Source organism: Pelobates fuscus, chromosome 9 (assembly GCF_036172605.1).
Source record: "Pelobates fuscus isolate aPelFus1 chromosome 9, aPelFus1.pri, whole genome shotgun sequence".
NCBI classification, from domain to species: Eukaryota; Metazoa; Chordata; class Amphibia; order Anura; family Pelobatidae; genus Pelobates; species Pelobates fuscus.
Window position 1 is genome coordinate 136,732,800 of NC_086325.1, and position 22,112 is coordinate 136,754,911.

General features: G+C 42.8%; 1 protein-coding gene across 1 annotated transcript in view; it reads left to right on the forward strand.

Moving 5' to 3' along the window:
• The first annotated feature begins 6,323 nt into the window (after positions 1-6,323).
• LOC134572400 (protein Wnt-7b-like) overlaps positions 6,324-22,112 on the forward strand; it is a 33,539-nt gene continuing 17,750 nt past the window's right edge. The window contains exons 1-2 of the mRNA XM_063431332.1: positions 6,324-6,499; positions 7,013-7,168. Of these exons, the coding sequence (XP_063287402.1) occupies positions 7,095-7,168 (74 nt within the window). The 5' untranslated portion in view covers positions 6,324-6,499; positions 7,013-7,094. The remainder of the gene's footprint in view (positions 6,500-7,012; positions 7,169-22,112) is intronic.

A 22,112-nucleotide genomic window follows, 5' to 3' on the forward strand; every position in this document is an offset into this window, starting at 1 on the left:
AAGCCATGGATCACAGAATGGATCAGATGGCGCTTGCGCTACAGGCTCTATTAGCTGGTGCCAATAACCCACCAGAGGAGATACGTAATACCCCTGTTTCTCCTGTCGGTTCAGGTCTAGAGGTAGCCACAGTGGGTGCTTCTTCTCACATTACCCCCCCAGTATGCTATGGTGGGGCTCCTGAGAAGTGTCGTGGTTTTTTAAACCAAATTAGTATCCACTTTGAATTGCAACCTCGCTCTTATCCTACAGATAGGGCAAAAGTAGGATTTATTATCACCCTACTCATTGAGAAAGCTCTGAGATGGGCCAACCCACTATGGGAGAACGATAATCCATTAGTTTATAACTATAACGCATTTGTAGCTGCTTTTAGAAGAACATTTGACCCTCCAGGTAGAAAGGTTAATGCAGCCAGATTACTGTTGCGCCTGAGACAGGAGAACCAAACACTGGTGGATTATGCACTAGAGTTCAGGTCTCTGGCGGCAGAAATCAAGTGGAATGAGCAGGCGTATATGGATGTATTTTTGAATGGCCTATCTGATGTAATCCTTGATGAGGTTGCTACCAGAGAACTCCCTGAGAATTTAGAGGATTTAATTTCGTTCATCTCTCGTATAGATGAACGTCTAAGAGAGAGACAGAACACTCGAGAGAGGAACCAGAGACCTTCTTTTAGGTTAGCTCCCGCTGTTCCAAGTCCTGACTCCACGATATCTTTGCTTACTGAACCTATGCAGATAGGGTATACCCGCCTCTCTGAGGAGGAAAGACAGCACAGGAGAAGAGAGGGTTTGTGTATGTATTGTGGAGCCAAGGGTCATTTACTCTCGAACTGTTCTAACCGCCCGGGAAACGCTCGCACCTAAGTCTCTCTAGAGGACAGGCCTTGGGTGTTTCTATTTTGTCCTCTACTCCTGATTATAAAGATCACAGGCTTCTGCTACCAGTTTCCTTAACTTGGGGGAAGGAAGTAGTAAGGGCTATGGCATTGATAGATTCCGGTGCTGCTGAGAATTTTATCAACCAAGCCTTTGCTAGTAAGAACAATTTCCCATCCCAGCTAAGGGAGACACCTTTGGCCGTTGAGGCCATAGATGGTAGACCACTACTAGACCCTGTTATCTTTCGTGAGACCATACCCATTAATTTAAATGTTGGTATCCTACACGTGGAGAATTTATCTCTTCTGCTCATTTCGTCTCCTTCCGTTCCCATAGTTCTGGGGTACCCATGGTTGAAAAAACATAACCCTATTATCGATTGGGAGTTAGGAGAGATACTCTCGTGGGGCCAGGGCTGCCAGGATCGGTGTTTGTGCAAGGTTTCTCCATTAGCTAATATTAACATACCGGAGAATCCTACTCAGTCCACAGAAAGACAAATACCAGACCTTTACCTAGACTTAAGGGCAGTGTTTGACAAGAAGAATGCCGATTCTTTGCCTCCACACAGGTCATTTGACTGTAAGATTAAGCTTCTACCCGGCACTATGCCTCCGAGGGGCCATGTATATCCTTTGTCTGTTCAGGAAAACTCGGTTCTAGAGGAGTATATTCGGGAGAATTTAGAAAAGGGATTCATCAGGAGGTCTTCTTCTCCGGCCGGGGCTTGGTTCTTTTTCATTAAGAAGAAGGATGGCACGCTGAGACCTTGTATCGATTACCGAGGCTTGAATAAAATAACTGTCAGAAATGCCTATCCTATCCCACTGATTACCGAGTTATTTGATCGTCTTAAGGGCTCCAAAATCTTCACCAAGTTAGATCTCAGAGGGGCTTACAATTTGGTGAGAATCCAGCAAGGTCACGAGTGGATGACGGCATTCAATACCCGGTATGGCCATTACGAATACACTGTGATGCCATTTGGACTATGCAATGCTCCTGCAGTATTTCAAGATTTGATTAATGAGGTACTTAGGGAGTTTCAGCATGATTGTGTTATCGTTTACCTGGACGACATACTAATACACTCTAAGGAGATTGAGACTCACCATAGACAGGTCAGAAAGGTATTACACAAGCTGCTGCAACATGGTCTATATTGCAAATTGGAGAAGTGCAGTTTTGATCAGTCTCAGGTAGACTTTCTTGGATACGTGATTTCTGGGGAAGGTTTTAAAATGGATCCTGTAAAACTTCAATCTATTTTAGACTGGCCCTTGCCCAAAGGACTCAAGGCTATCCAAAGGTTTATTGGTTTTTCCAACTACTATAGGCGCTTCATTAAAGGATACTCCTCTATCATTGCGCCTATTACCAATATGACCAAACAAGGGGCTGATACTAAGTTCTGGTCTAAGGAGGCTCTGGGTGCTTTCAAGACTCTCAAGGAACTTTTTGCCTCGGCTCCCATTCTAGTCCATCCTGATACGACTCTGCCTTTCTTGCTCGAGGTCGATGCCTCTGAGACAGCAGTTGGGGCTGTTCTGTCTCAAAGGTTAGGGGTGGATAAACCGTTACACCCTTGTGGTTTCTTCTCTAAGACATTTTCTGGGCCTGAGAGCAGATATGACATCGGGGAAAGGGAACTGTTAGCAGTCATTAAAGCCTTAAAGGAGTGGAGACATTTGTTGGAGGGGACCCTACACCCTATTACGATTTTGACGGACCACAAAAACTTGTCCTATATTGGGGAGGCTAAGCGCTTATCCTCTAGACAAGCTCGTTGGTCCTTATTCCTGACTCACTTCAATTATGTACTGACTTACAGACCTGGTTCTAAAAACTCTAAAGCCGATGCATTATCTCGCCAATATGAACCTTCTACTGTACCTGAACCAGTTCTTTCTTCTATAGTTCCGAAATGCAATATCATTGCTAATACGAATCTCAGGATTCATTCTCCATTATTGGCCGAGATCATTAAGTTGCAACATCTAGCACCTAAACAGACTCCTGCGGGCCGTCATTTCGTTCCTCCTGCTCTTCAACTGGAACTTTTACAGTGTTTACATAATAGCAAGATGGCGGGACATCCTGGTATTCGCAAGACTTACGCGTTGATCTCTAAGGACTTCTGGTGGCCTGCTTTACGGAGGGATATTGAGGAGTTCATCGCTGCATGTGAAGTTTGTACTAAAACCAAACAACCCCATACGCTTCCATGTGGATTCCTGCAACCCTTGGAGGTTCCAGAAAGACCATGGTCCTGTTTGGCCATGGACTTTATTGTCGATCTACCTATCTCTAAAAGACAGACTGTTATCCTCACCGTGGTTGACAGGTTTACTAAGATGGCACACTTCATTCCCCTGCCTAAACTCCCGTCTTCTCCCGAATTGGCAGAGATATTCGCTAAGGAGATTTTTCGCCTACATGGGATACCCTCTCAAATTGTATCGGACAGAGGCTCCCAATTTGTTTCCCGCTTTTGGAGGTCCTTCTGCTCTAAACTTGGTATTAAATTAAACTTTTCTTCTGCCTATCATCCTCAGTCTAACGGAGCTGCTGAACGTACCAACCAGAAAATTGAACAATATTTACGATGCTTTGTTTCTGAACACCAGGATGATTGGGTCGGTTTGATTCCTTGGGCGGAGTTTGCACACAACAATCTCGTTTGCGATTCTACTCATTCAAGCCCCTTCTTCATGAATTATGGTTTTCATCCGTCTATTCTTCCTTCGGATTCTCCTTCCCAGGGGGTACCGTCGGTTGATGTTCATGTTGCCAATTTGAGGAAGTTGTGGGATCAAACTCGACAAATCCTTGTGCACAACTCTATGTTGGTCAAGAAACACGCTGATAAACGTAGAAGGGCGGCTCCGGTCTTTGTTCCTGGTGATAGGGTATGGCTGAGCACGAGGAACATCCGTTTAAAAGTGCCCTCCATGAAGTTCGCTCCTCGTTATATTGGACCCTACAGGGTGCTGACCCGTATCAATCCAGTTGCGTATCGTTTAGCTCTTCCTAATACCTTACGCATCCCGAACTCGTTTCACGTTTCATTGCTGAAACCACTCATATGTAACAGATTTTCCTCCACAATAGCCCCTCCTCGCTCCGTTCAGGTGGAGGGTCAGGAGGAGTATGAGGTTAACTCTATTATTGATTCTCGAATCTCCCGGGGGAGAGTACAATATCTGGTTGATTGGAAGGGATATGGTCCTGAGGAGAGGAGTTGGGTACCTCAGGAGGATGTTCATGCTCCCCGTCTCCGCAGGGCGTATCACTCTCGCTTCCCATCTCGTCCCGGTTCATTCCGCCCGGTGGGCGTATCTGAGAGGGGGGGTACTGTCAGGGTACCTGTGGTCTCTACCTCCGAAAGAGGTAGAGACTTAGCTGTTCCTCCATGCAGACGGTCTGATGGCTCCCTTCCCCGCGGTCTATCCGGTCATGCTAGGCCGGCCGCGAGGGAGTGACTGCCTTTTACAGCATCTAGGCAGGAAGTAGTCATCAGGACACTCCCCCGGAACGACCTGTCAGTCAATTGCTGCAGGACCAATCAGGACGCCTCGGAGGCGTGGTTACTGCTCTGAACAGGGTATTTAACAGAGCTTCTTTCATTAGCTCATTGCCCTGTCGTGGTTCTAGCTTGTTCTAGTCACTCAGTGCTTGTGTATTCTATTATCCCTTTTGGTTTTGACCCGGCTTGTTTACCTTACTCTACTTATCTCTGTTACCCTTGATTCGGCTTGTCTCTCGCTTACCTGTCTTCTGTTACCCTCGACCTCGGCTTGTCTTTGACCATTCTATACTGAACTACTTACGTTAGTCCGGCCATTCTAAGGTCCGGTATACGTATCTGGCTACTGTTTGTACTCTGCGTGTTGGATCCCTGTCCCGATCCTGACATTCTCATATCGCTTACAGCGATTTTTACATTTCTGTGTCAGCGTGTTATTTTTAAACACTAAAAGGGACACAATAGGCACCAAAACAACATTAGCTTAATGTTAGGGTTTTGGTATATAGATCTTTTCCCTGCAGTCTCACTCCTCAATTATCTGCCATGTATGAGTTAAATGACTTTGTTTACACAGCTCTAGTCACACCTCCGTACATGTGACTTGCACAGCCTTCCCAAATACTTCCTGCAAAGAGACATCTAATATCATTGTCCTTCATTGCAAATTCTGTTTAATTTAGAATTTCTTATCTCCTACTTTGTTGATAGCCTGCTAGACCCCGCAGGAGCCTCCTGTGTGTAATTAAATTGATTTAACTCCTAAATGGCAGAGAACTGAGCAGTGAGGCTGCAGGGGCATGATTTATACACCAAAACTGCTTCATTAAGCTAAAGTTGTTTTGATGCCTATAGTGTCCCTTAAGATAAATACTCTTAATATTAACATCCTGTGAACTTATAGATCCCTTTTAATAAATCCCTAAGCCCCCACTTCGTTAGGGAAGCACATCAACTACCAAGTTCATTTCTATCTCTTTTGCAGTACACTCCCTTGTATCATTTGCCCATCGACTACAATAATTCTGTTCAACGTTCTCTCCTTTCTACGTCACGTACTGTTTAATATGCTGTACATTAATACGCCTAGCAATCAATCTTTTCCCCGGATGCATTGCACATTTACCTTATCCTTTCGTGGAATTACATCTCACTTCCTTTAAACTCAAAACTAGTTTCAGCAGGACCCTTGTCACATCTTCTTACGTCAAACTTCCATTGTTGAAGTTACTGATGTGTTAAGTTTATCCATTGTACAGCACTGCAGACTATGTTGGTGCCTTCTAATTAATAATAATAATAATTGGAATATGTAGTCAAGCAAAGCATTGGCTACAAATCTTGTGTGATGTGTAACATTTACGCTAAACCAATGCTTACTTGTATTATTCTAAATTTGGCTGGACATATTATCCTTAAACCTTACATACCTGCTTGGCTTCACTCCTCCGTACTGGCAGAGTATGTATCAAATGAAAGGTAAAACACAGCTCTTATGTCAAAAAGATTTGTGCTCGTTGCTTCCCTTCTCACTCCCTACCTGCTGTCAGCCCTCCAGGCTGTTTTGCCTATATCTGCCTGCACATTTATCTTTTTGGCTTTTTTAACATTTTTTTTTATTATTTTGTGCTCAAGGCGAGTTAATTGTAAAAAATAAATCCTGTGCTAGCACAATATGTGAATCCAAGATCGTTTACTTGCCTTTTGACGGTGCATGTCACACCCAGTAAGCTATCCCCCTTTTCCCAGCCTCCCTTGATCTTGAAATTAAAAAAAAATATATCAGTGGGGGTGTGATTGTGGGGCAGTGAATAGAAACGAATAATTTGGCAGGAGTACATGAATTGTTTAACCAACCTTCTTTCACACACACACACACACACACACCCCCACTCCACGTTTATCACACGCCTCCAATCATTTAAGGTAAAAATTTGTACTGGAAAACACGCTCAAGTGAAAGGATCATCTCATACCCGAGGCATGGAGATAGGTCTCAGCTGTCAACGGGTATATCCACAGAAGAACGTACATCAGTCTACCATCCAGCCGAGTCCTGAATCTTGATTAAGCCGTGCATTGTTTGGTGAGCACTGGGGGGGCAAAGACTACCTGTGTACGTTTGTTAAACGATGGAGGTGGCACGGAACACATTGTTGGAGATTTCTCAAAGCAAACGAATGTGCTATTCCTGTGGCAAAGGGCTAAGTAATAAGCAATTGCCATGGAAACCAATGAGTTATCTTTCGAAATGTAGCACGTTTTCCCAGAATAGCACCTGTGTTACCTTGAGAAGTCTCCACAGTTAAGTCCTATTCATACCTCCAGTAATAATCAGTCAGCTTCCTTTCTTACAGGGGAGACAGGCAGTTGATATAACTGCAGGGCAAGGGGGGGGGGGGGCGAGGAGCCCCTTTGAGGTTTCAAGACATTCAAGGACGTGAAGGAAGCTGTAAGACAAATCGGTTGCATTGTTTGGTACTGTGCATCTGCAAGAAGCACAAACAGCTCAGCTGAATGTCTTGTCTATCTCTATCTCTGTCTGCCCACCTTCCTGCTCTTCCCACCTCCTTAACAAATTGAATTCTGATTTTTGCAGGTAGAATGAGTACAGCTATTTGCACCCAGAGAGAGTCTCGCACAGACTGACAACTTGGAGACAAGCACAGCTGGGGAACAGCATGAGGCTTAAACTGAATGTGTTGGACCTATGCCATACGGTGCTTTGCGTTGGGTTAATGCTTTGTGGGGAAGGGTAAGATTCTGCCACCACATTTTATGCAAAATATTGCTGCTGTGATATAAGGAACGTTTTGTGATAACATTAAAATAAAAAGGGGGAGGCTGATAGGGGAGCTTAAAATGAATAGTATTATTTTCATTAGTGGTATTTTATATTATTAAAATTAATAATATTATTAGTATTATTATTGCTTTACAGATATTTAGAAAGCAATTTGTTTCAATGCTATAAAATATAAGAAGCTGTATCTGTAAAGCTATCTGTGACTTGGGATTTAGCAGTAATTAGCACAGATATTTGTAAGTGCCTGGGTATGATACTAAAAACCACGTTACCAGTATACCCGTATGGGGCTATATTGATCCCAGTTATGGTGTATGCAATAATAAAAAGCTGATTATCATTTAACAGCTGCAGGGATGTATTGAGCGTCTGCTGGTTAATAAACAAGATATAACATGCTGGCATAAGATCCTGAGGACTAGATCGTAAAGTCAACAAAAAACGGTGTTGGCTTTTAAAGGGTTGATCCTAAAATTGCAATTGTGACGGCTTGAGGATCAGAGCGTGTTTGCTTGGGGAAAGCATGGGGAATCGGATAAACCACTAATATTTAAAAAAGAAAAAGAAAGTTCTTAAATGACTAGTTCATATGATTTACTTATCTTCATCGGGCATTGAATATAACCGTAGAACTAAATCTTGGGTTTGTGCTGCTTAACCATGTGAATGCTGGACTTGTTGCCCTACACTTTGGCGCTTCAAGGGTTATTTCGCTTTTGATTTCTATGAGATGGGAAGGGAGGGAGGACACATAAGGATCTCTTTCTCGGCTAAAAGCTGTGATTGTTTGTGCTTCTGTATGACTCTAGACGCTGCTGCCAGGGTGTGCCAGTGTCTGTGATTGGCAGTGCCTACAAAGAACACTGTCACTCCAGGTGATGTTACTGTGACAAAATGCCACCTGTTACTTTACACCTCATACCCCCCTCCTTGCCAGCAGCCAAACAAACACACCTGTTTCTTAAGCAACAGAGAAACAGCCCAACTCCCTGAAGCTGTAACCTGTACTTTCATATTTTTCATTCCTCCTGGGCTTGAGTGTGTGCGCTGCACAGAGCAGATTGTTCTTAAAGAATGCAATAGTCTGGCAGCTGCAGTGATCTCCTCCTGGCACTACTGGTCACCCCCCCACCACCACCACCCTGCCCGTTATCCCCCCCCCCCTTAGCTGTATCCTTTATCTAACGTGAGGAAGTCCTCCGATCAATGCCACAGTGTGTCTCACAGATACTATGTAATCAGCGCTGCATTCACACAGTAATTTCTCCATAGCCGCAAATATTAACCCAAGCTGTAAAGCAGCGTTACTGGCCCCTGAGTGGCGTAGCTTGAGTGGGGGAGGGGTGGGAAAGGGGGCACAGGGGCTGTTGTCCTGGGGGCAAAATTACAAAATAAAATAAAGTAGTAATAATAAATCAAAATAAGCACGCCCTCCTTCCCCTCACAGGAGAAAATCTTCCAATGTTCGAACATTCTACACAGTTTTTCAACATGTCGGGGCAAATAAACCTAGCCACGTAACATTTCATTGCTAATTACAGCCATACTGTCCTTATTTAATCCTTATCGGTGTATTACATAATGCCTATTAATAGCGTGATTTGAAAATATCGCGGGTATCTTCAAACCTGAAATCACGCTATTAATAATCATTAGGTAATTGTCTATTAAAATGTATCAACCGATAAACTGGTAATGGGCGACTAGATATCCTCTCTCCTCCTTCCCTACCCGCCTCGACTCCATGATGTGTGTGACACTTATAGTTGCTTTGTATAATTTTTAAAATCCTATTCATGCCTAAAGTAATTTATAAACTCTAAACATTACTTTAGTCATGAGATGGATTTTAAAAATTACATAACACATCTATGAGTGTCACACACACTACCGAGACAGGGCAGGTAGGGAGGGAGGAGGGAGGCTATCTAGGCACCCGTTAATTGACTCTGAGAGTGCTAACGGTCCATGGATAAGGGGGTGCAATACTTGCCTTGCTGCAGGCGCTGACAACCCACTCCACGCCACCGCGTGGACCAGTGATAGCTAAATCCTGCCACTCCAGATGTTTCTGAACCATATTTCCCATAAACCTTAAGGCTAAAGCCATGCCTGATCCAAACCTTGTGGCCGACTTCATGCACAATCCATGCAATTGCATTGCCATTGGTCACACTCATCACTTTTCTGGGATTCACGGCAGGTTTGGCAGTGCATTATGGGATTTGGTATCTAACTATAGGTTAGTTTTAAAGGTTTGTGCCAGAGAATCCCTTGCTAAAGATTAACTTTTTATCTTGCATATAGTTTAGGTTGAAAAAAATCTATATCTAAATGAAAAAAAACAAAAAAAAAAACCCTAGGCTAAAATAATTAAATCAAAGCATTTATAAATTTTACTTTACAGTATTCTCAGCCTCAAGCGTTGTAATGTGATGTAACATTTTTTTATACAAGTCAGTTTATAAATTCCAGGCAGCAATATACAAAAATCACTGAAACTCTACCTACCCACAATCCTGCTCCTGTGATGTCAAAATGGAAGTTATGCTTCACCTGCTGGTACAAACACTTGTACGATACATGCGCAATGTGCATAAGCAACTTTACTATTTATTTTTCTTTCCCACAGGCTCACTCATAGCTATTTATGACATTTTCTGCTGTAGGCGCACTCATTGGCCAAACTGCTGCTATATTTATCATAAAACATGACTGATGCTATTGTATAAGTTAAAAGAAGCCTGTTTGATTTCTTTTAATGAATGAAACTACTGCAAAGTGTTGAGCAGGAATTTATAAAGAATTATGAGTCAGTGGGAGAGCCAGGATTGTCTGATAAACTTCAGCCAATTCCTGGTTTCCAGCGACGGTGCAGTTTTGTAAAACAAAACATGAAAATGTATTACGCTTGTTGAAGCTTTATTTTATGATATCAGGATTGGCGCACATGTGTATGGCGCTGTATGTTCTATTGTAGCCTTTTATTACGTTCTACACACTGTAGCACCTTCCAGACTCACAGGCCAATATTCTCATATGGCTTCTTATTAGAACCTGCATCCTTCTGCTAAATCTATGCGTATGAACTTGTCTTTATGCAGTTTTGTTAAGAGGCAATATCATGCACGTTGAGAGCTGCCTGCTGCTTCCTCCACTTGGCTCAATTGAGTGGTTGTTGTGTCTATTATTTATTCTAGGTTTCTGTTCAGTTGGTTATACATTTATTAACCGCCACATGAAACAATATTTACGTTATTATTTATATTATTATTCACCAACTTGTACTCTGACTGTTTTCAGGCTTTCCCACCTCCTTGTAGGTAGATCCCATAGATCCAACCAATTTTTTCCCTGTAAATGTATTCCCTTTTTAGAACGTGATTTAAAATTATTTTTATACTTTATTACAAATTCCTGCATAGATCAAGCTAAGTAGATCCCTAATTATTCAGTAACAGGACAACAACTTGACTTAATGCATGCTACGACAACGTTTTAACGGGCAAAACATCATGGGGGCCAGGTGCCGTTCTGCAACAGCAGAGATCTGCCTTTAGCCAAAACCAGACACGTTTAGAGAGTGCCTCTAAGAACAGTCCATATTGATTATGAGTGCTGATCATTTTTATATTGTTTAAGTTTTTTTTTTTTTTTTTTTACAAAAACTGATTATTATTTTTTTTTTTGCTTTTCCCTTAGCATATTGGGCACATCTTCATTAAAGATAGTAACCTTTTTTTTCTTGCCAGGCTATTGGAAGCTGCTCTGTAAACTACATATAATGATCACTTGTTCTCTTTAGCTTTCGTTTTTATACATGTATATGACTGGTATTTTTTTTTTTTGTATTTAGAAATGTATTGATATTGCTTATTAATAACTGTCTCTGAGAATTTGTAAAACTTCAGTTGGTAATTTTTGGGTCCTGTCCCACTGCCTCGACATAGTTCCGACTTTTGGGGATACCAGGGGAGTGTACAGATCAAAGCGTCGGTACATCATTAAACGCATGTCAAGGCACTAGAACCCTGAAACAGTGCTTCTTGCATGGTCTGCCCTCACTTTTCTAGCTTGCTTGATTAGCAGGCAGCCTGGTGTGCATTACAGGTGGAACGTCCCTCATTCCGTGTGGGTCCACCTAAAGGCAGAGCCAGTACCATATATTACTTCACTGGTTCCTCCCCTTTTGCTCCCGAAACCGGCATTCCTCTTCACTGGACACCACCGTTGGGAGGCATGCCAGGGGGAATTATATAAGTGCAGAAATCTTTAGAAATCTGCATTTTTATAAAATAAGCCAACGACATCATGCGGGAAGTTGAAATGCTTTTGCAGAGTTGTGTGTCTCTTAAAAATAAAATAAATAAAATAATAGGAACTGCATTTATATAATATATGACATAAATTATATAACATACAGAAGTTTATTCACAATTAGCCAAACTGAAGTGAACTGAAATCCAAATTCAAAATGTCTTCTAAAAAGGACTGATTTAGAAAAAATCTCAAATTCAGCTACACTGACACAGGTTTCTTTAGTAATGTGTAAATTGTCTGAAATTCAAAGTAAATTTCAGTTTGTAGGTGTTTTCAGTTTGTCTGTTTTGGCCATAAAATTTGAAATTCACTTAGAATTCTTTACAGTTCACACTTAATCGAATAACTGTGAGACTATTTTAACCTAAATATTAAAATACAGTTTTCAATTCACTACAATTTGTTGTTTAGTAAGTAAAAGAAACACATTTTTATATTATTGGCTGTTTTTTGTTTTTTTTTTGTGTACAAACATGCTCAGCCAGCTTCATATTCTCCAATCCAAGGAATTGTTTTATAGATCCAATTTCAGTAAAATAATTATTTACTAAACAGTGAAATGTGGCAAATTGAAAACTAAATTGCAAAATTTAGACTAAAATAATAATAATCTGACCAATAATTTAGAATTCTGTGATCAATTTCATGCAGTTCTTCATTTATAGAACAAACTACTTTGACGTGACATTAAAATAGTTGGTCAATTTTTATACATCAATGGTTTTGATTTAAATTATTAGATAGTCCGTTAATCAAAACTCATTGTTTAGTTAATAGACCTCATTTTATTCAAACTTGACACATGGTAGGTATACTGTAATATTTCGTTAATCTGTGATCCCTACAGTAATATCTAAACACGTTCCAGACATGTTACGTTGGACCAGACCAGACAGAAATTCGAATCAATCTTAATTAAACAAGTGAATGCGTGGGAAGTGGGTGAGGTTAATTAGTTCAATTCTTGTCCAGGAATCAAAAATTAGGAAAGCTTTCGATGACTGATGATATGGCATAGGTGTGAAAGAATGCAGGAGAGGTGCGGTATTTCATTATTTTTTTTATTTTTTTTTAATTCTTTATTTTTGGTTTGCAAAGGGAGTACATACGATTGACATACGCCACAACAGCGTGCATTTATACTGGAACATATGCGAGTAATACAGTGGCTGAAAGAAATTGCACAAATTTTTTTTTTTCGAAGAGCATAGTAATAGGTTAGGTAGTAATGAATGAGCTACAATAAAACAATTTGCTAAGTAACTCGTCTGTTTCCGCGTACCTTAGAGGGATCAACAGTTAATTCTATAGCTTGGCTGAGGGGTAACTTCGCTGGTGTATGTAGACAGTTAGCTTTGTGTGATCTACTAGCTTTGTGTGAGTGCTATTCTGGCTATGTCGCACAGGCGTTGTCTAACTTACTGTATACTAAGCCGTCAATTGGCTTGGATAAAGATAGGTTGCAGGTAAATAACACAGCACAGAAATGCTAAACGTTTAGCTGGCAATATAAGTATAAGCAAAATTCGCTCAGGAAACCATTGGGTCACGCTTTTTCTACAGTGGCACAAACCTCATCAAGGCATGGAGCACAAAAAGTGATATAACGGGAGAAGCATAGCATATAAATCCTATGAATCAGGGTGCGACACAGTGCTTAAGGTAGCTGGAGATGGGGTAACTAGATTCTCAAAACGCACTGGAAGCGTGCTGGTCTGTAAAATTAAAGGTGCATTGCCTCTGAGTCGGAGCGGTAATAGAGGGGACTAAACACCTATATAAACATCATGCTAACATTACTCACTAGATTAGGGGACATACATAATGATTGTTTAGGCAATATATGGTAGGTCGCAAAATTAGGCGAGACAGTGGACAGGGCTTGTCATTAACTTATATTAAGTATGTACACTTGTTCTGCTTGTTAGGACAGGCGAGGTACATGTTTAACTATGACACAATATAAAACAGCGCATAAAAATACATATGTTCTGTGCTAGGCCACTCCATTCCTATTATGGTGAAAGGTATAGTTATCAAGGTTTAGACAGGTATAAATGAAACAGCATGGGCAACCTATCTCAGCTTAATAAGAAGTGTTCGTAGGTGCAGGTGATGTATAAGCTGCAGCTAGTGGGATTGCGCTGCTGAAGTCCAGGAGGTCTGTGAGGCCAGCTCTGTGTAATGGTGTGATTCCCGGGTCAGTCGATTCCAGTACTAGGGAAGCACTGAGGGACTGTGGTCTGGGCCACTGACCTGAGCCCTGACAGAGTCCAAGTCCTTCCCAATAAAGTGGTAGCTGAGTCGGATTGGGGTCTTGTGTTGCCACATGAGTAGGGGCAGCGTGTTGGCAGATGCCCTGTGGCCCTCCAGGGCGGTGATGTGGCCTGGGCTAGCCGAGGTCTCCATCCATTTCTGTGCCCTGTGGGTGGCCTGACCCCTCACTCATTCAGTCTGGTTTCGTGTGTTGCAGCGTGGCGAAGGCTGACTTCTTAGGCGTCCCAGGAACTTACAGCAGATGTCCTTTTTTAGCCTAGCCACGTTGTCCATGGACTTCAGCAGGAAGAGTTCTTAGGTGCTGGTGCCCCTCACGGCTGGGCCGTCATCAGGCGCTGCATCCCCATTGTACAGATGTATTGAGCAGAAATCTCTTATTAGAGTGTCACCTCTTGCCGGGTCGGCCCGCAGGTAAGTTCTTTTGAAGGGGGAGCGGTGTGGACTGTTTCTGTGCCTCGCTGCCTGTTTCGGTGATGGGCCTGTGGTGGATCCGGTATTGGCGCCATCGTTTTTAACATCCGCCATCTTGACTGCCGCGTCCTGGTGTCGGAGCAGGGCGGCCCTGTTGCTGCGCCCTGGGTGATCGGGGCATGCGATGGTAAGGACCGGGATCACCCCCCCGGTCCAAAGGGGGGGGAACGGGGCCATTTCCCGTCGGGTCTGGCCTTGGCTGAGTGCCGATGGGCAGGATAGTGGGGCAGCGGCCGTCTGCCCCACTCACCGCCGGAGTAGGCCTCGTTGTGCCAGTGAGGCTTCTTCCTCCAGGGGACTGAAACCAGGCAGGCCAGCCTCACCCTGGGTCCGGTACTCTCCACCCGGTAAGGTCCACCGCAGCTGGTCAGCTTGTTGTGCCAAAAGTACAGTTTTCATGCTTAATCCTTTGTAAGTGTCAGGAGCTGATCTGACCTGCGACCATCTTGCTTGGCGGCCTGGCCCCGCCCCCCGGTATTTCATTATTTAACATGCACTCTTGTAATTTCTTAAAGGGACATTCAACTGCCAAAATAAATAAACACTGTTTAGTAGATATAGCCCCAATTAAAACATGTATGCCTTTAATTATACATTTTATATTGGGTGTATATCTAAAAATAGTTTGTAAAAGCTACTGGTACAGATCTCTTGTCTGCAGGTTTTGCAAGTCCTTCCCCTTCAAACCCCGCCCAGACTTTCTGTTGTTGTCCAATCACAGACTTCCCAATGCCACTCTATAAGAAGTCTTTGCAAGGCAGGGGCTCTGGGCAATTTGCTGCCTCTTGTGTTTAGTTCCACTAGCACGTGTTAAGGACACAGTGACCAGTTGTCTGATTGACAGGCAGGGGAGTGTAATAAGGTCAATTTTTAAAAGTGCCAATATCTATTGAAATTTGCCCTTTTTGTACAATGGAAAAAGCTGTAGTGCTTTAGGGGTATAAAGGGTCCCTTTAAGTCAACAGAGATAGTTTTCATCAGGCCCGGGCTGGTCATCGGGCATACCAGGCAAATGCCCGGTGGGCCGCGATGGCCATTGGTCGAGGTTGATAGGGGAGATCAGTGTATCTCCCCTGCCGGCCCATGCAGAGACAGCGCTATTAGAGCGCCGCCCCTGCTGTGTGCCTTCATGGGCAGATGGGGAGACAAACTATCTCCCCACCGGCCCACAGGCACTGAGATGCGGCCGGGAGAGGGAGGGAGAACCCAGGGGAGCTCTTACCTGTATCTCCGCCGGGTTCCTCTCGCGAGGCCAGAGCATTGCCGCGGTTACTATGGTAACACTCCGAACTCGCGAAAGTGATCTCTACCCTAGGAACTGCAGAGTTCACTCCTCACCAGACCACCAGGGATTTCCTAGCAGACCACCAGGGCTGGTAACAAGGTAAAGGTAAGAAGGTTAGGGGGGACATAAATATAATAATTTTAAAAATATAAAAAAATACACATATATATGTTTTTTATTTTACCCCACAGCACCCCAAACATCACACTACACCTTAAACACCACACTGCACCCCTCACACACACACACTGCACCCCAAACACCACACTGCACCCCTCTCACATACACACACCTTACCTCACCTCAAACATCACACTACACCCCAAACACCACACTGCACCTCTCACACACACATACTACACCCCAAACACCACACTGCACCCCAAACACCACAAAGCACCCCACACACAGTGCAACACACACACACACACTGCACCCCAAACATCACACAGCACCCCTCACATACAAACACACACAGCTCCCCTCACACACAAACACACACACACACACACACACACACAGCACCCCTCACACACACACACTGCACCCCAAACTCCACAGAGCACCCCAAACACACAGTGCACCCCTCACACACACTCCACCCCAAACACCACACAGTAAAGGGACCACTGATAGGTCCCACTGAGCTAGCTAGTCCCAGTTCTGGTTCTAATGCCTGCATACCTAAGGTACTTACTATATCTCCTCTTTTGTAATAACTGTATACTTATTGTACATACAATACCTCCTACTTTTATGTCCACATTCCTAATGTACTTACTGTATTTACCTTGTTCTGTGTGTATACCTACTGTACTTATTGTATTCCTTTATTTCTTATGTTTGTAGGCCTACTGTGCACACTGTATCCACCCTGTTCTGTGTGTATACCTACAGTGCTTACTGCAGCTCCTTTATTCCAATGTCTGCATATCTACTGTACTTACGATACCCTACCTATTCTAATACCTGCATACCTAATGCATGTGCTTTACACTGTGTATTCTGTTGTTTGTATATGTTTTTCAAAAGCTCACTGGAGTGGGGGATAACCCCAATTGTAAACTAAAGGCACAGAAGGTAGTGTATCTGAGAATTGATGCAGAAATAATGCATCTATAGAATGTCTAAATATGTATGGACAGTCTATCAGACAAAGTATGCCTGTTAAAACAATGAAATTTTATTTACACATCTTTATAAAAACAAACAATGAACACATCTAATAAAGAAAACCAAAAAAGTGCTAATTGTATAAACGAAAAGAAAAAAAAATATATAAAATAAGGTACTAAGGGGACCTGTGGTTTCAGATACACATTAGTATGATACCAACATAAACGGAATAAGTCCCAAAAGTCCTAAGTGGGAACTGCTAGTATTCATAAAGAATCTGGTATAAATACTCCTAATCAATACTTAGTGGCACTAAGCATAGAGTGCCAATCTGACCTAACAAGAGGTCGCTTAATCAATACTGGCACTAGGTATGAAGTGCCAATCTGTCCTAACAGGAGGTCGGTAATCTATAGAGAAAAAGATACTTCTGCTGTTACCGTTTGTTTCAATGTAGGTATACCAGTGGCATGCTCATGTAAACCCTGGATATACCAAGATAGATAGACAATCTGTATATGTTGTACTTCGAAATGACACTCGTTGTTATGGGTGCTAAACATGGATTGCCAATCTGACCTCCAAAAAGGTTCGGTCATCTACTAGATAGTCTGCTTATACTGCCGTCCATTGGATAGTCTCAATGTAAATAAACCAGTAACATACTAATCCTATAGACATACTGCTATTAAGTTCCGTTGTCGGTCGATACAATGTCCAAATTTATACTTTAGATAATTAAGGCTGAAGCAGATGGCTGGGAGTGTGATACGATCACTACCCGCGAAAAGGATATGTATATATATATTAATCAGCTTCAAATGCCATTCATTAACAACTTATATCGGTATAGAGATGTAACCATGAGATTTCCCTGCAAAAAATGCTGCGGTGAAATAAAGTCTCAGTAAAATACTGTATAGAATCACATCAATATACTGCCATTAAGTTCCGTTGTCGGTGGGTATAATATCCAAAATTATACTTTTAATTATAAGGCTGAAGCGAATGGCAGGGAGTGTAGTACAGTCACTACCCGCCGAAAAAATATGTATATATATATAATCTGCTTCTAATGCCGTCCATTATAACAAGTAACAGTATAAGAATATGGACATGAGATGTTCCACAAAAGAATGATGTGGTGAAATAAGTAAATACTGTATGGGGCTCCAGACAGTATTAGCATAGATTCACTAAGTACTAAAGTAAGTACAAAATATCGATATACCAGACCAATTGTAGAATATAACAAAGAGAGCAGATCCCAATTTAAAAATAGGAAAAAAGGGGGGGAAATAAAAATTCTGATAAGTATGCCATATCCTAGAACATCCTGAATAGCATATCGAACCCCCTATAAGCTACTACCAAAGGAGGGAACTAAATCCCCTTTCGAAAAACCGTGCCTTCAAGGGCACCTATTCCAACCCCCCCAAAGCTAATAGCAAATAAATAAAAAGAAAAATTATGAAATAATAACAAGTAGAGACAGCGCGGTCGCCAGTCTGGTGCTAAACTATAAATTCGCCAGAGTAGCACTCTCCAGACCCCTGACACGCGCGTTTCGCCCAACCTAGCTCGTCAGAGATGTGTAAATAAAATTTCATTGTTTTAACAGGCATACTTTGTCTGATAGACTGTCCATACATATTTAGACATTCTATAGATGCATTATTTCGGCATCAAGTCTCAGATACACTACCTTCTGTGCCTTATGCCACAATAACAGTTACAGACCTTTCAAAGCTGACAATCTGTGACATAAGAGTAAAACTGCACATTTTTTTTTAGTAGTTAGAATATTGCTGAGTAAATCAGAGGATTAGTAAATACGATTAACTATAGCAAGAGATGAGATTTGCAAGAAGTAAATTGACATGACGTGCGTTGTGGCTTCAAGAGTTATAATAACTAGGAGACAAGAGTAGCCTAATACCCTACGGCATCTTATACATTTGCCTATCGCTTAGTGGGTCTGAGCAGGCTGCTCTTGGGCTGGAGCCGCAGCAAGACAGCAATTTTAAAACAGTGCTAATTTCTATATCTAGCAAACAGTTTTTTTAGTGGTTTTGCGCCTAGCTTGACTCACTAAAGCTACTATATCTGCTTAAATCTTAGCTGTTCTTTTCTTATATGTTTGCATATAACAGTCGCTTTTTGAGAGGAAATATAAACAGTGGGTAAACGTAGCTTAATTCCTGCTGCTATCTAATAAACAGTAATATAATGGCTTTGCACATAGCTTGACATATTAAAAGTGTTATATCTGTATGTTTGGTATAACATCCTATTCATCAGTTTATGTGTGTGTATATGCTAAGTGAGAGATATAACCTATTCATTAACATGAATAAAGTATACTTGTATCCCCTTACAAAAATCAAGACGAGAGAACTAAATAAAAAGAACTCTAACAATGTAAAAACGGCAGGATAGCGTCCCTCGTGTGTGAGACTTGCATGTTAACGCCTCCGAGGTCCAGGGAATGACCAGTAGACACCCGCTTAGCCTATGCCCTCTAGGAGGCGGACAGAGTCCCCGGGTAAGCGCTCCTTGCTGTGGTAGGACTTTTCAATGATGCCCCCTCGTTGGGGGTCCGCTCCGGTTTTGACCCACAATGTGTGCAGCCGCTCAGCTACTCGATGTGCAGCGTGGATTGTAGCAGGTATGGTCGTGCTGCTTTGACTACTGCCTGTCAGGTCTGGTGCGGTGCTTGCGTATCTTCTGTGCGTTCCTCCCGGTGACGGACCGCCACCATCAGGTATGTGGGATGACCGACTAGTGTGCTTCTGCATCTGTACTTGCCGGATCCAGGAGGCTGTCGCCTTGCTCCTTTTGCCGCTTGTCGGGTCTCCGGTTACCTGTTGTCTGCTAATTTCTCGCAGCTTCTTTCCCACTGGGCGACTCGGTGCCCGAGGTGACTGTGCCTTCTGTCGTTTGGTGCTGCTTAGGTGAGTGTGCTTTCGGGCGTTGGGCACCATCACTGGGGACAGTAAAGCTTCCAGTTTCTCCCAGAATACTTGGAAAGCCCTGTCTAGTCGGCTCTCCACCTCTGGCTGCTTGCTTAGGATGCTGAAGGAGCACGCTACCTCTGCCATTTTAGGAGCTTCTTCCGCCGAGTTTCCCCTTTGCGGTACAGGTTTATTCCTGCGGTGAGTCTTTGCTGAGTTGCCCCCGTTGTCCAGGGGGGACCAGGAGGACCCCCACCGGTCCATGGGGGGGGGGGGGGGAAGTTGTGCTACGAGCTTACTGTTGGCTGTGTGCGTCTGGCGGGAAAGCGGCCACCTTTCTCCGCCACCTCCCTCTGTAGGCCCCAGTCTGCCGATGCGGTGCCCATTTACCCCGGACATCGGGTGTGGTGTCCCTGGGTTCGGGCCGGTTTCCCAAGTTCAGTGGGCCCACTTGTAGAAGGGTGAGCGCAGTTCAGCTTGATTTATCCACCGTTTTTATGCTCGGTGCACAGGAGCTGGTTCAGAGCACATCTGCCCTGTTCGCTAGTCAGGCTCCGCCCCCAATGTATCAATATTAATATCTTGATTCTAAAAGGGATTCTGCAGGCTGGATGTAATAATTTTCATATACATCAAGAATATACGCTATATATATATATATATATATATATATATATAATAAATAAAATTTGTTGGGACTTGCTAGGCATTGAAAATTTTCCATGGGTTACAGGAATATCAGAAGATTCCGGGCAGGTTGTTTTGGAAGTGGTAGTTCGTGTGTCAGCTTCCCAGTGACCCTAGGATGGTACAAGTATGTGTATGAGCAGATGGAAACATTTGACAAAAAGAGGTTGCTAAGTTGTTTCTGTGAAAGAGCCTGTTAGTGGAAGTGGAAACTTTGTAGTGTGTGCGTGTGTATGCCATACAAGTACTTGTACAGACAGGAAGAAGCATACATTTTCTCCAGTGATGTCACCCAGTAAGGAGGCGGGCTTATAGTAATGATTTTATTTCAAACTGCTTCCATTATAAGAGACTATGACACCACCTTGGGAAGGTGGGGTTTGTCAGTAGAGGGCATGCCAGTAATGATGTGGCCTTCCTGCATGGTGGGCAGACTGGGGGCTCCACTAACCAGTGCCACGAACAGTAGCCCATGTGCAGAGAGCTTCTATACCTTCACATGAGCTAAAAATTCTGCTTGCGCAGAGCAAGCACATCTAATCCTGTTCTTTTTAAGTATTTGCCTCTGGTGTTCCCAGAAGCTAAAACTGTGGAACAGGGACCTACACTTGGTACGATCCTGGAGACGTAGGAACTGTTTGTAAGTATGCTATGCAAAGGGCACCCTTGCAAATATAAATTATATTTTAATAAGCAGATTTGGCATCTTTTCATCACAACTTGATATATATATATATATATATATATATATAAATATATATATATATTCCTATTTATTTGAATGTAGTATTTGTTTTATTTATTTTTTTGGTGCGTTAAGTTCTGCCTGTTTGATAACAAGGCTGGTCTGATGAATCACTGGGCAAGAACTGTGAGGAGTAAAATGTCTAAGTTCACACTGTTCCATCATTCTCTTGCTTTCACAGACTCTTTTGAACATCCCATTTATTTCGTGGTAAATAAATAAATAAAAACGTGACTTCAGTGTTAAGTGACAGAATGCTTGATCACTGAGTTGAACACACAGGCGGTTTGTTCTGAAATCTCGACAGAGAAAGGCCTCTTGTGCTATTTGGGTAGCTCAGTTACAGCCTGTGGATAGATCGATAGAGGATTTTGTGACCTGTTATCATCCACCCCCCCTGCATCCCATCCCTCACTTGGCACAGAAGATAATAAGGCTTTAAATGTCTGTTAGATTTTTAACAAAGTGAAAAATTCTGCACTATTTGCCACTGGCGATATACTAGTCTTTCCTGTGTCCAAAATTTCCGCCAGGTAAAACCAGACTTTGAGATAAAAAGCCTGTTAGGTCTTATTCGTTCTGGGTTTTTATGTTATGATATGGCAAGTGAATTACATTTAAATTATAAAAATCTTTCTTTGCAGCTATTTTTCCAATATAGCTAATTTTTCAGATTGTCTTTTCATCACAATTCACAATTTAGTGAATAAACGCTTTGATGAAGTCACAACCATTAATGTTATTTACTAGACTGGAAATGAAAGCAGAATTGCCAATTAATACTTAAAGAACCGGGGCAGGGCCTGACTGCTGAACCGGCCGGTCGCATGCTGCCCGAGCTCCGGGCCAAAATCCTAATAGTACGGGCTAGTGCGGCCCAAACAAGCCTCTGAAACACAAAATGCCACAGCGGGTCACTTACTCACAGCCTGGCGACAGCATATACGAAGCCTTGCGGCAGGCGGGCGACGGCTCCAGGTCGGGATACAGTTGCGGCCTGCGGAAGGTCGAGACGAGGAGAGACGGCCGCTCTCCACG